We start from the raw sequence: 14144 nt of genomic DNA on the forward strand, positions 1-14144 counted from the left end.
ATTGATTTACTTTGCTCCTTTGCACCCCAGTATTTCTACTTTACACACTCATCTACTGTCAAATATACCATTCCAGTGTTTTAATTGCTATATTGTATTTACTTTGCCACCATGGCCTATTTATTGCCTTTACCTCTCTTATCTCACCTCATTTGCTCACATTGTATATAGACTTATTTTTCTACTGTTATTGACTGTATGTTTGTTTTACTCCATGAGCAACTCTGTGTTGTTATATGTGTCGAACTGCTTTGCTTTATCTTGGCCAGGTCGCAGTTGTAAATGAGAACTTGTTCTCAACTTGCCTACCTGGTTAAATAAAGGTGAGATAAAAATAAAATAACAAATAAATAGTTTGTTAACAGTACATTTGTGGAGTGGTTGATAAACAAGTTTTAATGATTCCAACCTAAGTGTATGTAAAAGTCCGACATCAACTGTACCTTGGCCATATGACTTGAAGGTATAATTTTAACATTGGCTGTCACTTATACAGACTGAGTCACTCAATGCTAGGGTAGCACATTTTGTGGAATACTCAGAGGTGGAAACTTTCTGTGGGAATTAACAGGAATATATGGGAATTAATGGAAATATATGCAAATTAATATTAATACCATTTAAATGTAGATGTTTTTGCATTGGATATATTTACCATATCATATGGAGACATACATCTGTAAAATGATAGTCTGGAAACTAAAGCTTTGGTTGTCTTCCTCTCAGGCTTCCATGTCTTCTCCCTGGACCTCCTCAATGTCCACCTCTTAAACATCAGACTCTGAGGCCTCATCTTCACTGTCACTTTCCAACCTTGTTGAAAATGGCTCATTGTCAGGCTCAAAAAGCCTTAAATTTGCCAGGATGGCCACCAATTTCCAACCCTTGTATTGGTCAGCCTGTTGCGTGCTTTGGTGTGTGTGTTCCCAAACAAAACCCAGTTGCGCTCTGAGGTGGCTGATGTTGGTTGGATTTGGAGGATGATGGAGGCAACAGGGCAAAGAGCCTCAGATCCAAAAAGTCCCTTCCACCAGGTGGCTGATGAGATATGTTGGCACGACTGCCATATTGCATCTCCATCCCAAAGCCCTTGCTTGGCAACAGGTTTGTACCTTGTCAGCTAGAGGATTTGAACTTGCAACCTTTCGGTTACTAGTCCAACGCTCTAACAGCCTGTTCACGGGCAGAACAAACCCACTGTTCCTAGGCTGTCATTGAAAATAAGAATTTGTTCTTTAACTGACTTGCCTAGTTAAATAAAGGTAAAATAAATATAGCCTACAGCAGCCTATATGTGGTGTTCAGTGCAGGACTACATTGAATGAGACTTTAAAAAACGTTTTTACATTATTTTACATTGACATTAATTCTGTAACACCATGGGCCAAATAGGTCACTGTAAATTATTTTGTGTTGTATGATGCAAGAACTCCTTTACAAAATACAATTCATTATTATTACCATACATAGATTTAGACAATGTAGGCTATCCCTAATATTCAAGCGTGTCTCAAAATACAACATTGCCCCTTTAATCAAGACGTAAGCTTTTTTACCTGGCTTTTCTAAGACAGTTTGAAGTGTAGCCTACACGTTTTGTGCAGGGAGTTACTTTTTTAAGCAGTAACTCCCCATTGCTGACCTATACTTATCTATAACTGGGCTAATAACTTGCAAACTAGCAAAGAATATCAACAACTGTGCACACGCGCGGCTCTGCACTCTGATCTGAACTGACCTGAAAAGTGCATTAACTATTTGGTTGAAAGACCGAGCCAAAGTGTTACGTGGAAATGCACTGTCAATCACTTACTTTCGCAAGGGAATCAGCATGCAGTGTCGACTCGAGCCGTCAGGGGGCACTACTGTCCTTTTGCTCCCTGCTCGCTGTCAGCGTGATAGTTTGAAGTAGCTGCGAGATGAGCTACTGCAGTAATTGTCAGGGCAATGGTGGCGCATTATCAGCTGGAAAACAAACGCCACAGAGGAATTTGTGGCAGGAATGAGAGTTCGGGGTCGGCCGCATATTTGTTCGTTTTTCAGTTTTACTAGATGATTACTGCACCAAGGACCTTCGAATGGATATATCGCACACCTTTTGAAATGGCTATTTTTCCTCTATTTTTAGAAGTACGCAACACGGATAGCTGAAATCGCAACGTAAACAAGACGCTGGATTAAGTCCTCTGCAGTGCTGGGAGTGTGATTTAGAACTAACGTTGCTGTGATTTCAACCTAAAGAACCACCAAACTTCACATGTTTCGTCGCTTATATTTAGAGAAAAATAATAACATAAACTAGCTAGTTGACAGGTACCATAACAGAGAATGGTTATTATGACTGGCAAGATATGGTGATTGAGTCGGGACAGTATGTATTGTGCACTGATGCGGTAACTTTTATGACCTAGCCTACCAGAAGAGAACTGACTCCATTGTTTACAACGTCGATTTAATGACATGTCTTTCTCGTTAGAGCCACAAATGTAATCAGAACAACAAACCAGTGATAAGCTTATGGTCCGTAATCATATCAGGTCAAAGATGATTGAACCACAGTGTTGCGATGACGGTGATGAACATGAAACCCTGCCATTACCAACCCTACCCCCTATGCCTCGAGAGCGGGTCCCTTTGCAGAAGAGCAGCATATGCTCCCGTTCCTACTTCATGGTGGTGATGGTCTTTTTCCATGTATACATCATCAATGTCATTGTGCTACTCCTATACGTGCACTACAACAACGGCCCAGGAGACGCACTGGTCACCCAGAAAAGGGATGAGGCAAGCGCGGGAAGCAATCATCACAAGCCCTCCGAGTCCCATCAGCAACCATCATATTCTGGCTTTCAGCGGGACATGTACCTTCCACGCCTAGAGGGCATACGGGTGAGATAAGGATGCCCGTGTAATTCTGTGTCTGTTTAGCCCAGAGCTCAACCTTGCAGAAAGTAGGTGTATAATAAGCTTCAGCGCTGGGCTAGTGTCAGTTGTGCTATTCTACTTCCATATGAATGGTGCGTTCCATGTAATCTTGAAGGCATGAAGTTATAGTCACAGTGTTGTCTCTCAGGTGGGCCATGTCCAGAAGGTGTCACTGGTGCCAGACAAAGTGCATGAGATGCGGACCCTGAGCCTGAAGCCCCTACTGTTTGGTGAGGGCTCGCTACTAAACTTCTGCTCTGCTCAGCCCTCTTCACGGAGTTAGTGTCTGCTGTCATTGCTCTCAAAGGTTCTCTGTTTACGTTGAAGTTGAATGTGTTTGTGCGTACATTTGCGTGTGTGAACACCTACGCGTGTGTGTGCTGTGTGTGTATCTGTCTCTCCAGAGATCCCAGGGTTCCTGTCTGAGGAGGAGTGTCGTGTGGTGGTGCAGCTGGCCCAGCTGAAGGGCCTGATGGAGAGCCAGGTGATGGTGCCTGAAGGACAGGAGGAGCTGACGGAGCAGCTCAACCTTAGCCCTGATGATATTTTCAACCTGCTGGACCTCAATCAGGACGGACAGCTCCAACTCGAGGAGGTGGGTGGGCAAGCAGACGTGTGTGTCTGTGAGTGAAGTAAGTAACCCAGTGTAACGGATGTGAAACGGCTAGCTTAGTTAGCGGTGGTTCGCGCCAAATAGAGTTTCAATCAGTGACGTCACTTGCTCTGAGACCTTGAAGTAGTGGTTCCCCTTGCTCTGCAAGGGCCGTGGCTTTTGTGGAGCAATGGGTAACGATGCTTTGTGGGTGACTGTTGTTGATGTGTGCAGAGGGTCCCTGGTTCGCGCCTGGGTATGGGTGAGGGGACGGTCTAAAGTTATACTGTTACATTGATGCTGTTGACCCGGATCACTGGTTGCTGCGGAAAAGGAGGAAGGTCAAAAGGGGGGTGAGTGTAACGGATGTGAAACGGCTAGCTTAGTTAGCGGTGCGTGCTAATTAGCGTTTCAATCGGTGACGTCACTTGCTCTGAGACCTTGCAGAGCAAGGGGAAATACTACTTCAAGGGCCGTGGCTTTTGTGGAGCGTGGGTGTCAGTTGTTGATGTGTGCAGAGGGTCCCTGGTTCACGCCCGGGTATGGGCGAGGGGACGGTCTAAAGTTATACTGTTACACTTGCACAAGTCTTGGTTTGTGCGAGCCGGACTAGATCATAGGAGCAGGTTCCTATCTCCTGTTTCTCTAGCGTGAGGCAGCTTGATGTACAAGTACACCCCCTGGACAGGACACTAGTCTATCGCAGGGCCTCACCCACATTCTATCTCCTTAATGCTGAGTGCCAAGCAGAGACTCATCGGGTCCCAATTTTTACAGTGTTTGGATTGAAGTCCCAACTTTCCAATCTCAAGGCAGACACTCGAACCACAAGGCCACTGGGTGGTGGGGCTGGGTACTGTGGCAGCAAAATATCAATGTATTTTGTTCCTTTATAATGGATCAATAAAGATGTATTGTATTATCTTCTATATGTCTGTGTAATGTGTGCTTTAAAAAAAAAAAAAAAAACATTTTATATATGTGTTTCCTGGGCCTTCTACAGATATTGACCCATTCACAGATATTGACCCATTCACGAGTGAGGGATGGGATCTGGCTGACACCAGAGAATCTGAGAGAGATCTATGCTGGACTGAAGGCTGACCCTGACGGTAACGGTAAGACACTGTCATTCTCAGCAAGGCCTCAAGCATACAGAGCTAACTAATCCATAACACCAACAGAATACATCCACTATAATCCGTCTGTGACACCAAGTCAAATTGAAAACCAGTTCCAGGGAACAAGCATGAAAATAAAAAGTAGTATTCTTTGCACAGGGACAATGTCAGGCTTATCATATAGGTATACAGTTGAAGTCAGAAGTTTACATACAACTTAGCCAAATACATTTTAAACTCAGTTTTTCACAATTCCTGACATTTAATTCAGGAAAAAAAAATCCCTGTCTTAGGTCAGTTAGGATCACCACTTTATTTTAAGAATGTGAAATGTCAGAATAATACAAGAGGATGATTTATTTCAGCTTTTATTTCTTTCATCACATTCCCAGAGGGTCATAAGTTTACATACACTCAATTAGTATTTGGTAGCATTGCCTTTAAATTGTTTAACTTGGATCAAACGTTTTGGTTATCCTTCCACAAGCTACCCACAATAAATTGGGTGAATTTTGGCCCATTCCTCCTGACAGAGCTGGTTTAACTTGGGTCAAACGTTTTGGGTAGCCTTCCACAAGCTTCCTACAATAAGTTGGGTGAATTTTGGCCCATTCCTCCTGACAGAGCTGGTGTAACTGAGTCAGGTTTGTAGGCCTCCTTGCTCATACACACTTTTTCAGTTCTGCCCACAAATATTCTATAGGATTGAGGTCAGGGCTTTGTGATGGCCAATCCAATACCGTGACTTTGTTGTCCTTAAGCCATTTTGCCACAACTTTGAAAATATGCTTGGGGTCATTGTCCATTTGGAAGACCCATTTGTGACCAAGCTTAAACTTCCTGACCGATGTCTTGTGTTGTTGCTTCAAAATATCCACATAATTTTTCTTCCTCTATTTTGTGAAGTGCACCAGTCCCTCCTGCATCAAAGCACCCCCACAACATGAGGCTGCCACCCCCGTGCTTCACGGTTGTGATGATGTTCTTCGACAAGCCTCCCCCTTTTTCCTCCAAACATAACGATGGTCATTATGGCCAAACGGTTCTATTTTTGTTTCATCAGACCAGAGGACATTTCTCCAAAAAGTACGATATTTGTCCCCATGTGTAGTTACAAAACACAGTCTGGCTTTTTTATGGCGGTTTTGGAGCAGTGGCTGCTTCCTTGCTGAGCAGCCGTTCAGGTTATGACGATATAGCACTTGTTTTTACTGTGGATATAGATACTTTTGTACCTGTTTCCTCCAGCATCTTCACAAGGTCCTTTGCTGTTGTTCTGGTATTGATTTGCACTTTTTGCATCAAAGTATGTTCATCTCTAGGAGACAGAACGTGTCTCCTTCCTGAGCGGTATGACGGCTGCGTGGACCCATGGTGTTTATACTTGTGTACTATTGTTTGTACAGATGAACATGGTACCTTCAGGCATTTGGAAATTGCTCCCAATTGGGATGAACCAGACTTGTGTCATGGCTGATTTCTTTTGATTTTCCCATGATGTCAAGCAAAGAGGCACTGCGTTTGAAGGTAGGCCTTGAAATACATCCACAGGTACAACTCCAAGTTACTCAAATTATGTAAATAAGCCTATCAGAAGCTTCTAAAGCCATTACATCATTTTATGGAATTTTCCAAGCTGTTAAAAGGCACAGTCAACTTAGTGTATGTAAACTTCTGACCCACTGGAATTGTGAATTATAAGTAAAATAATCTGTCTGTAAACAATTGTTGAATACATTACTTGTGTCATGCACAAAGTAGATGTCCTAACCGACTTGCCAAAACTATAGTTTTGTAAACAATACATTTGTGGAGTGGTTGAAAAACGAGTTTTAATGACTCCAACCTCAGTGTATGTAAACCTCCGACTTCAATTGTATCTGTAGCTAAGTGACCCCTGTCTGTGTGTCTTTGTGATAGCTATCTGACCCCTGTGTGTCTGTGACCCCTGTCAATCTGTCTGTGTGTGTCTGCATTAGGCCTGCTGAGCCTGGAGGAGTTCAGGAGTCTGGACAGTAATGCGTTCCAGCGGTTCTTGCAGCAGCGCGGGGTGAAGAGCAGCCAGCTGGTCAGGAACAGCAGACACACCTGGCTGTACCAGGGAAAGGGGGCACATCAGGTACTCCGAGACCTCAAGAAGAGGTGAGGAGAGCATCACTGTCAAATGTGGTCTTGGCCTTGTAGTCTCGCTTCTGCACTGGTCTCTCTATCTCTCCTCTCTCTCTTCTATTCCCTCTATTACATTACTATTCCAAATGTTTTAATGACGTATAGTTTTGTATGAAAAGAGTAGTGGGATTTTACTGATATTGTTCCCATTGCATGTGTATAGATAACACTGGGATAGAGGATTATTTTTCTCTTCTTTTTTTTAAAGCCAGGAATACTGAACAAAAATATAAATGCAACAATTTCAATGATTTTACTGATATAATATAAGGAAATCAGCCAATTTTAAATACATTCATTAGGCCCTAATATATGGATTACACATGACTGGGCAGGGGTGCAGCCCCTAGGCCTACCCACTTGGGAGCCAGGTCCACCCACTGAGGAGCCAGGCCCAGTCATTCAGAATACGTTTTTCCTCACAAAAGGGCTTTATTGCAGACAGAAAAGAACCTCAGTTTCATCAGCTGTCTGGGTGGCTGGTCTCAGGAGATCCCGCAGGTGAAGATGCCAGATGTGGTGGTCCTGGGCTGGTGTGGTTACACGTGGTCTGCTGTTTTGAGGCCTGTTGCATGTACTGCCAAATTCCCTAAAACAACTTTGGAGACTGCTTATGGTAGAGAAAGGAACATAAAATTCTCTGGCAACATCTCTAGTGGACATTCCTGCAGTCAGCATGCCAATTGCGCGCTCCCTCAAAATTGAGACATGTGGCATGTGTTGTGTGACTAAACTGCACGTTTAAGAGTGGCTTTTTATTGTTCCCAGCACAAGGTACACCTATGTAATGATAATTCTGTTTAATCCGCTTCTTGATATGCCACCCTGCCAGGTGGATGGATTATCTTGGCAAAGGAGAAATGCTCACTAGCAGGGATGTAAACAAATTTGTGCAAAACCTTTCAGAGAAATAAGCTTTTTGTGCGTATGGCACATTTCTGGGAACTTTTATTTCAGCTTGTGAAAAATGGGACCAACACTTTACATGTTGTGTTTATAGTTTTGTTCAGTATATGTTTGAATACATGAATAAAAACAGTTAGAATAAACACCATGGCCAATGTTATCGGAATCTGATGTTAAGGATTTTTGTCCCTTTCTCTCTCTTTTCTCTTCTGTCTCTCCTCCCTAGGGTGACCCGTCTGACCCGGCTGCCCTCTGCGTTGGTGGATCTGAGTGAGCCACTCCAGGTGGTGCGTTATGAGCAGGGTGGTCACTACCACGCCCACCACGACAGCGGCCCTGTCTACCCTGAGACAGCCTGCACACACACACGCCTCGCTGCCAACACCTCCACACCCTTCGAGACCTCCTGCAGGTGAGAGAGAGCTGTGTTGAGTCAGCCAACGCCTTGATCTTGGCTTTGTTTTAATAATAGTGTATATTCATAATTCTGGTTAGATGTCCTTTGGGTTAAGATGGTTAGGTGGAGTTATTGTGTGATAATGTACTGTAAAGTCTGTGAACGTTAGGTGGATGTGTTTGTGGTAAACTATGTGGTGTATGGCTTTGTAACTTAGCGCATGTAAATATATCAGTTTGTGACTAAGGCTTATATATCTATGGTGTTGTTGGTCTGTGTGTGTATTAAATGTGTGTTGCACACCCAGGTACATCACAGTTCTCTTCTACCTAAACTCTGTTGAGGGGGGTGGGGAGACCGCGTTCCCTGTGGCAGACAACAGGACATATGAGGAAGTGGTGCGTTATTTACTCTGTGTGTCTGTGTGTGGGTTCTTGTATGTTTATATAATTTCTATATGACGTGTTTGCGTGTTTGTCTGTGTATAGGTACAGCTGTATGTGTATCTCTATGTTTTTGTCCATTTTTATTTTTATTTATCTGTTATTTTACCAGGTAAGTTGACTGAGAACACGTTCTCATTTGCAGCAACGACCTGGGGAATAGTTACAGGGGAGAGGAGAGGGATGAATGAGCCAATTGTAAACTTGTCAATGGTATTAATGAGTGATTATGTGTACAGGGCTTGGCGTTAAGGGTTGTCCTCTTGTCCTGAACAAGTAAAAAAAAAAAATCACAATATCAAACAAATATTTTTTATGTTATTTAACCAGGCAAGTCAGTTAAGAACACAATCTTATTTACAATGACGGCCTAGGAACAGTGGGTTAACTGCCTTGTTCAGGGGCTGAACGACAGATTTTTACCTTGTCAGCTCGGGGATTCGATCTAGCAACCTTTCGGGTTACTGGCCCAACACTCTAACCACTAGGCTACCTGGCGCCCCAATTACTTTAATCATTATTGGATCAGAGAGTCCAACATTGGGATAATATTCAAATCTATTTTTCATGTACATAAATAAAAAACCCTACATGTCAAAGTGTAGGTGACATACATATTGGCTAGAGTCTCATGTCCAACCCAATGCTTTAATGATACTTTTAATTTCAAAAATATAAATATTGGCTAAACACTAGTCATGTGTGACAAATATAGTCTAATGAAGGATTATTAACGTTTAAAGGCTTGATTCTGTTGAAAAACACGAGGCTCTGTTTGTTCAGATCAAATAGTAAAAAGACCGGAGAGTGAAGGACAGTGCCTGTTGTGCACCGCACATCACCCATCTTGAATCTGAGCTGAGGAACATTTTGAAACTATTTAACCATAAACTTAATGGTTTAAAACCTGGACATTTTATGTAATTTCATGAAGCATGTCTTAACTTGTTTCAAAGTAGGCTAGCCAAAATACCATCGTAGAAATGTTGAAGGAATTATTTTATAAACACTTAATATCCTAGCATTTTTCTCATGTTCTATTGGTTTTCAAATCAACTTTATTGTATTGTCCAGCAGCCGAAGGCATAATCCTAGTCATATTAGTAACCCATGCTAGTTGATGGATCTTTAGATATCCCCTTTCTTCGTTTCTAACGGATATTTTAATCTCTGTCAAATTAAACAGCTTGCACATTTGATGCGCTTTTGGGGACAGTGTTTTCCCGCTAATTGCATTTTGGAACATTCACGCATAACCTACAGCCATGTGCGCGTTGTTGGGGGTATAATATGAAGAAATAAAACGTTATCAACATTTTAAGCTAAATGGTCTGATCCATCAGCCTCATTGCTTTTTAAATATTTTTTATGTGCAGTGGTTGTATGAATTTGGGATCTGTCGTCCCAGAGTCCGTTTTGAATCATAGACATATTTTTTTATTGTCACAGGGATGATGGGACACCCATAATTTAGAACTCTGGAGGGAATTATTTTATAAAGTATTTGGTCAATGTATTGTTGCAATATTTGGTCAAACGTTTTACTTGACACCCAGGGTCATAACCATGTCATAACAACTGTCAACTTGTCATAACATGGACATAACTGTCATGACCCATATATTTACACCTGTTGTGACATATTGCATTATTTTATGGCTGCTTATGACACCTACACAAGTGTCAACCCACATATATTCAAATTAGTTATTTCCCTGCCAAGGATTTTCTTATTTTTTTTAATGTTTGTTTCTTAAATCCTTTGTTGTTGTAATGAATCGGTTTTTGAATAAATGTGGGTTTTGACACTCTTATGTAGGTGATATAACCAGCCATAAAATAACGCAATATATGTAACAATAAATATATGGCTCATGACCGTGTTATAACTTGTCATAATATGGTCATGTCAGCTGTTATGACATGGTTATGAATGTGTTATGCCGTGTTATGACATTGGGTGACAAGTATAGTGTTACCCAATATTTTATAGGCTACCACGGGTGGCCAACCATCCTCCAGGAGAGCCTTAAAGTGGCATTGTTGTATTTTGAGACAGGCTTGAATATGCAAGGAAGCCAATAGGCAGAGTTTTTTTGTTTTGTCTTTCTCTATGGTAAAATGGATAGCAATGCATTTTATTTTGTAAAGTGGTTCCTTGCATCATACAGTGATGTAAACATTGTGTTAGACCATGTATTATTTTGGAACAAGTGACTTGAGCTTTTGGCAAATGGCAAAAAAAGTTCATGTCAAGCCCTGGTGCGTTTGTTTGTGTTTTCAGTCTCTGATTCAGAACGATGTGGATCTTATGGACACGAGGAAGAACTGTGATAAGAGCAACCTGAGGGTGAACCCTACTAAAGGGACAGCTGTGTTATGGTACAATTACCTCTCTGATGGACAAGGTACAGACAGTATGACCCTTCAATGTACACACTACTACAGCTTAATTACTGCCAATCAGACAGGACACACAACTTATTGTACACAGCAATTTACCCCATTTCATTCTATCACTGCTGTTCAGGTCCTTATTTAAAAACTGAAGCATGTGTAGTTTTGATGGTTATGACCACTGTTTTAGAAACGCATTGAAAAAGAATGCTCCTACTAGTCCACGTGGCAGTTATCAGTTATGCTGTTATCAAAGCTGCTTTTGAATGCACATATGAACTGCTCTCTGTGTTACCCACAGGCTGGGTGGGGGAGCAGGATGAGTACTCTCTGCATGGCGGCTGTGTGGTCACCCGCGGGACTAAGTGGGTGGCCAATAACTGGATCAACATTGACCCGGACTACCAGCGCCAGGCTCGCTACCAGCAGCTGGTGTCACAGCAGGGGGAGGAGGACGCAGAGGACGAGGGGGAGCAGTCTCAGGCCAGCCCTGAACAACTGCACACTGCTGACCCCCATCAGGAACTGTAGCTGTACTGCTGTAGCCTAGAAACCAAAAACAATAACCTCCCCTTAAGTCCACTAATTACACTAGTTCCAACTTTGAAAGCTGGTCCCAAAGATGGGTGGTTCAAATATTTGTTCAGACATTGTAGTTTGTGGGCATAGACCTCGTCCACCCCTCTTCTTCAGCCCAAAGCTACCAGAAAGCTACCCTACCACCACCCCACGCCCCAACCTAACTTGACTCTGTCCTGCTGTTCACAATCTCCCATGACAACACTTCTGGCCAGTACGAAGAGATATTTGATATTCAGGGACTGTGGTCACTTAGGATTTATGCAACTGTGAGAGGGGGAAAAAATCAAATTTTCTGATTTCCTTGTTTGTTGAATTCATGTGTAATTCCAAACTTTGTTTACATTATATGTATGCACAATTTTACCTCCCTTCTGTGTGTCACAAAACATTCATGTTAGATTTTCAGTGAGTGAGACTGTCATTCTGATACACATGTTGCAGAGGGTCATTCATGCTACTATTTGCATGTACGTGCATTCGTATGAGCTGTTACATTAGGCTTTGTGCAGGTTTTTACAGTGTCATGTTTAACATAGACTAGAGCGATGACTTTAGATCGTGTCTGCTCTGATCCTCTGTATCTTTGGGTGATGACGTTGTCTTCCATCACCCAAAGACCCCTCCCCCATATTCAGATGTGATGAAGCATGTTAACTGTTATTTAAACGTTGCACAGATTGTTTTATTTATTTATTATCAATGTTTTATGTATGGGGGAAATTATTTTCATTTTGTCACTTGATTCCAGTACTTCTCAATCTACTTCAGGTATTGGATTTATATGTATTTTTAAAGTATTATTTATTTATTCCATATTGTTCACTTTGTTCCATGTTGTGTTGTTCACCTTGTTTCTTGTTTGTTCCAAAATGCACTGAATCACTTTCCTCTGCTCCAAATAAAGTATACTTTAGGTTTTGAGTAATAGTTATTTCTCTAATTTCAGTGGAGTCACAGAGATCGAGTAAGGCCCATTGCCAAAGCTGTTTCTGACAAAACCCTGGCAGAAGCATATCCATATTTGGCAACTAGTCCCCCTGCTCTGTTGCTCTTGTTCGGGGGAGGATATTATTTGGACATTGTAGGGGTTTACTGTACCTTCCACTTTTTGTAGGTATTTCATTAATTATTAAGCTCTTTTTTTAAATGTTGATACATTGAGGTTTCATACACTGACCTCGCTGCAAGAAATGCATGACTGCATTAGAACTACCATATACACAGTATATACCTGTATACTATATTCACAATTTACAGTAACTTTTCAAACGGGTAGGGGCCTGCCCCCATAACAGAAAGTATATAAGAAATATGCAGAATGTCAGAGTTTGGTGTTGCACTGCATCTCCTGCAATGACATTTACAGACATGGTTAATATTTACAGAGTCTTCCATATTGTATTTTCCATTTAACTGTACTGAATGATTGTATTGTATGTGTTTTGGCATGCAGATATGCATGTCTCTCATCAGTGAATACTCACAGCTCGGCGTTGATGTTCTCTGGTGGCCAAGGCAGTGAAGCGCAGCATCATGGACTGGAGCAAACAGATGTCCTTTAGTGATGGACTCAGAAGAACACTCACAGCTATTAACTGCTCCACTACAGATGCTGGATAGTAAGAGTTTGAGTTATTTACACATCCTATTAAAAGTAATGAGTTATTAATTTATTAGCTACAGATACAGGTTTCACTTACATTGAAACCTAGCCATGTAGACAGTAACCTCAATCTCACCAAAGTTGTAAAATATCTGTCAAAACTGGACTGGAGGATAAGCACTCTGCTTTTAAAACCTCTTAAGGATCGGAACCTTTTTTTCCATTTTCACCTAAAATTACATACCCAAATCTAACTAGCTCAGGACCTGAAGCAAGGATATGCATACTCCTGGCTGACTGACGGCTCTGGCAGCACCTGGCTGGCTGATGGCTCTGGCAGCTCCTGGCTGGCAGCTCCTGGCAGCTCCTGGCTGACTGACGGCTCTGGCAGCTCCTGGCTTACTGAGAGACTCTGCTCTGGACAGGCGGGAGACTCTAGCAGCTCTGGACAGGTGGGAGACTCTAGCAGCTCTGGACAGGTGGGAGACTCTAGCAGCTCTGGACAGGTGGGAGACTGGCAGCTCTGGACAAGCGGGAGACTCTAGCAGCTCTGGACAGACGGGAGACTCTGGCAGTGCTGGACAGGCGGGAGACTAGCAGCTCTGGACAGACTGGAGACTGGCAGCGCTGAAGAGGAGGAAGGCTCTGGCAGCGCTGGACAAGCGGGAGACTGGCGGCTCAGGACAGGAGGAAGGCTCTGTCAACTGGAGAGGAGGAAGGCTCTGGCAGCACTGGAGAGGAGGAAGCACCTGTAGGCAGAAGACAGAGAGAGAGACTGGTGCGGGGGGCTGCCACCGGAGAGCTGGTGCGTGGAGGTGGCACTGGATAGACCGGACCGTGCAGGCGCACTGGAGCTCTTGAGCACCGAGCCTGCCCAACCTTACCTGGTTGAATGCTCCCCGTAGCCCGACCAGTGCGGCGAGGTGGAATAGGCCGCACTGGGCTTGGGCCGGCGTACAAGGCTGGTGCCATGTACGCCGGCCCAAGGAGACGCACAGGAGACCAGATG

General features: G+C 42.9%; 1 protein-coding gene across 1 annotated transcript; it reads left to right on the forward strand.

The window, feature by feature from the left end:
- The first annotated feature begins 1639 nt into the window (after positions 1 to 1639).
- Positions 1640 to 12453, forward strand: LOC112254794 (transmembrane prolyl 4-hydroxylase). Its single transcript, XM_024427652.2, has 9 exons — positions 1640 to 2889; positions 3074 to 3155; positions 3330 to 3520; positions 4539 to 4635; positions 6618 to 6780; positions 7940 to 8125; positions 8418 to 8508; positions 10838 to 10961; positions 11252 to 12453. Exons 1-9 carry the CDS (start codon positions 2518 to 2520, stop codon positions 11479 to 11481), a joined length of 1536 nt encoding a protein of 511 aa, XP_024283420.1. The 5' UTR covers positions 1640 to 2517; the 3' UTR covers positions 11482 to 12453.
- The last annotated feature ends 1691 nt before the right edge of the window (positions 12454 to 14144 follow it).

This window comes from Oncorhynchus tshawytscha, linkage group LG07 (assembly GCF_018296145.1).
Source record: "Oncorhynchus tshawytscha isolate Ot180627B linkage group LG07, Otsh_v2.0, whole genome shotgun sequence".
NCBI classification, from domain to species: Eukaryota; Metazoa; Chordata; class Actinopteri; order Salmoniformes; family Salmonidae; genus Oncorhynchus; species Oncorhynchus tshawytscha.

Coding starts and splice junctions, on each gene's coding strand:
- LOC112254794 (XM_024427652.2), top strand. CDS start 2,518: ATGGTCCGTAATCATATCAGGTCAAAGATGATTGAACCACAGTGTTGC. Junction 3,521..4,538: donor GACAGCTCCAACTCGAGGAG/GTGGGTGGGCAA, acceptor ACCCATTCACAG/ATATTGACCCATTCACGAGT. Junction 10,962..11,251: donor TTACCTCTCTGATGGACAAG/GTACAGACAGTA, acceptor TGTTACCCACAG/GCTGGGTGGGGGAGCAGGAT.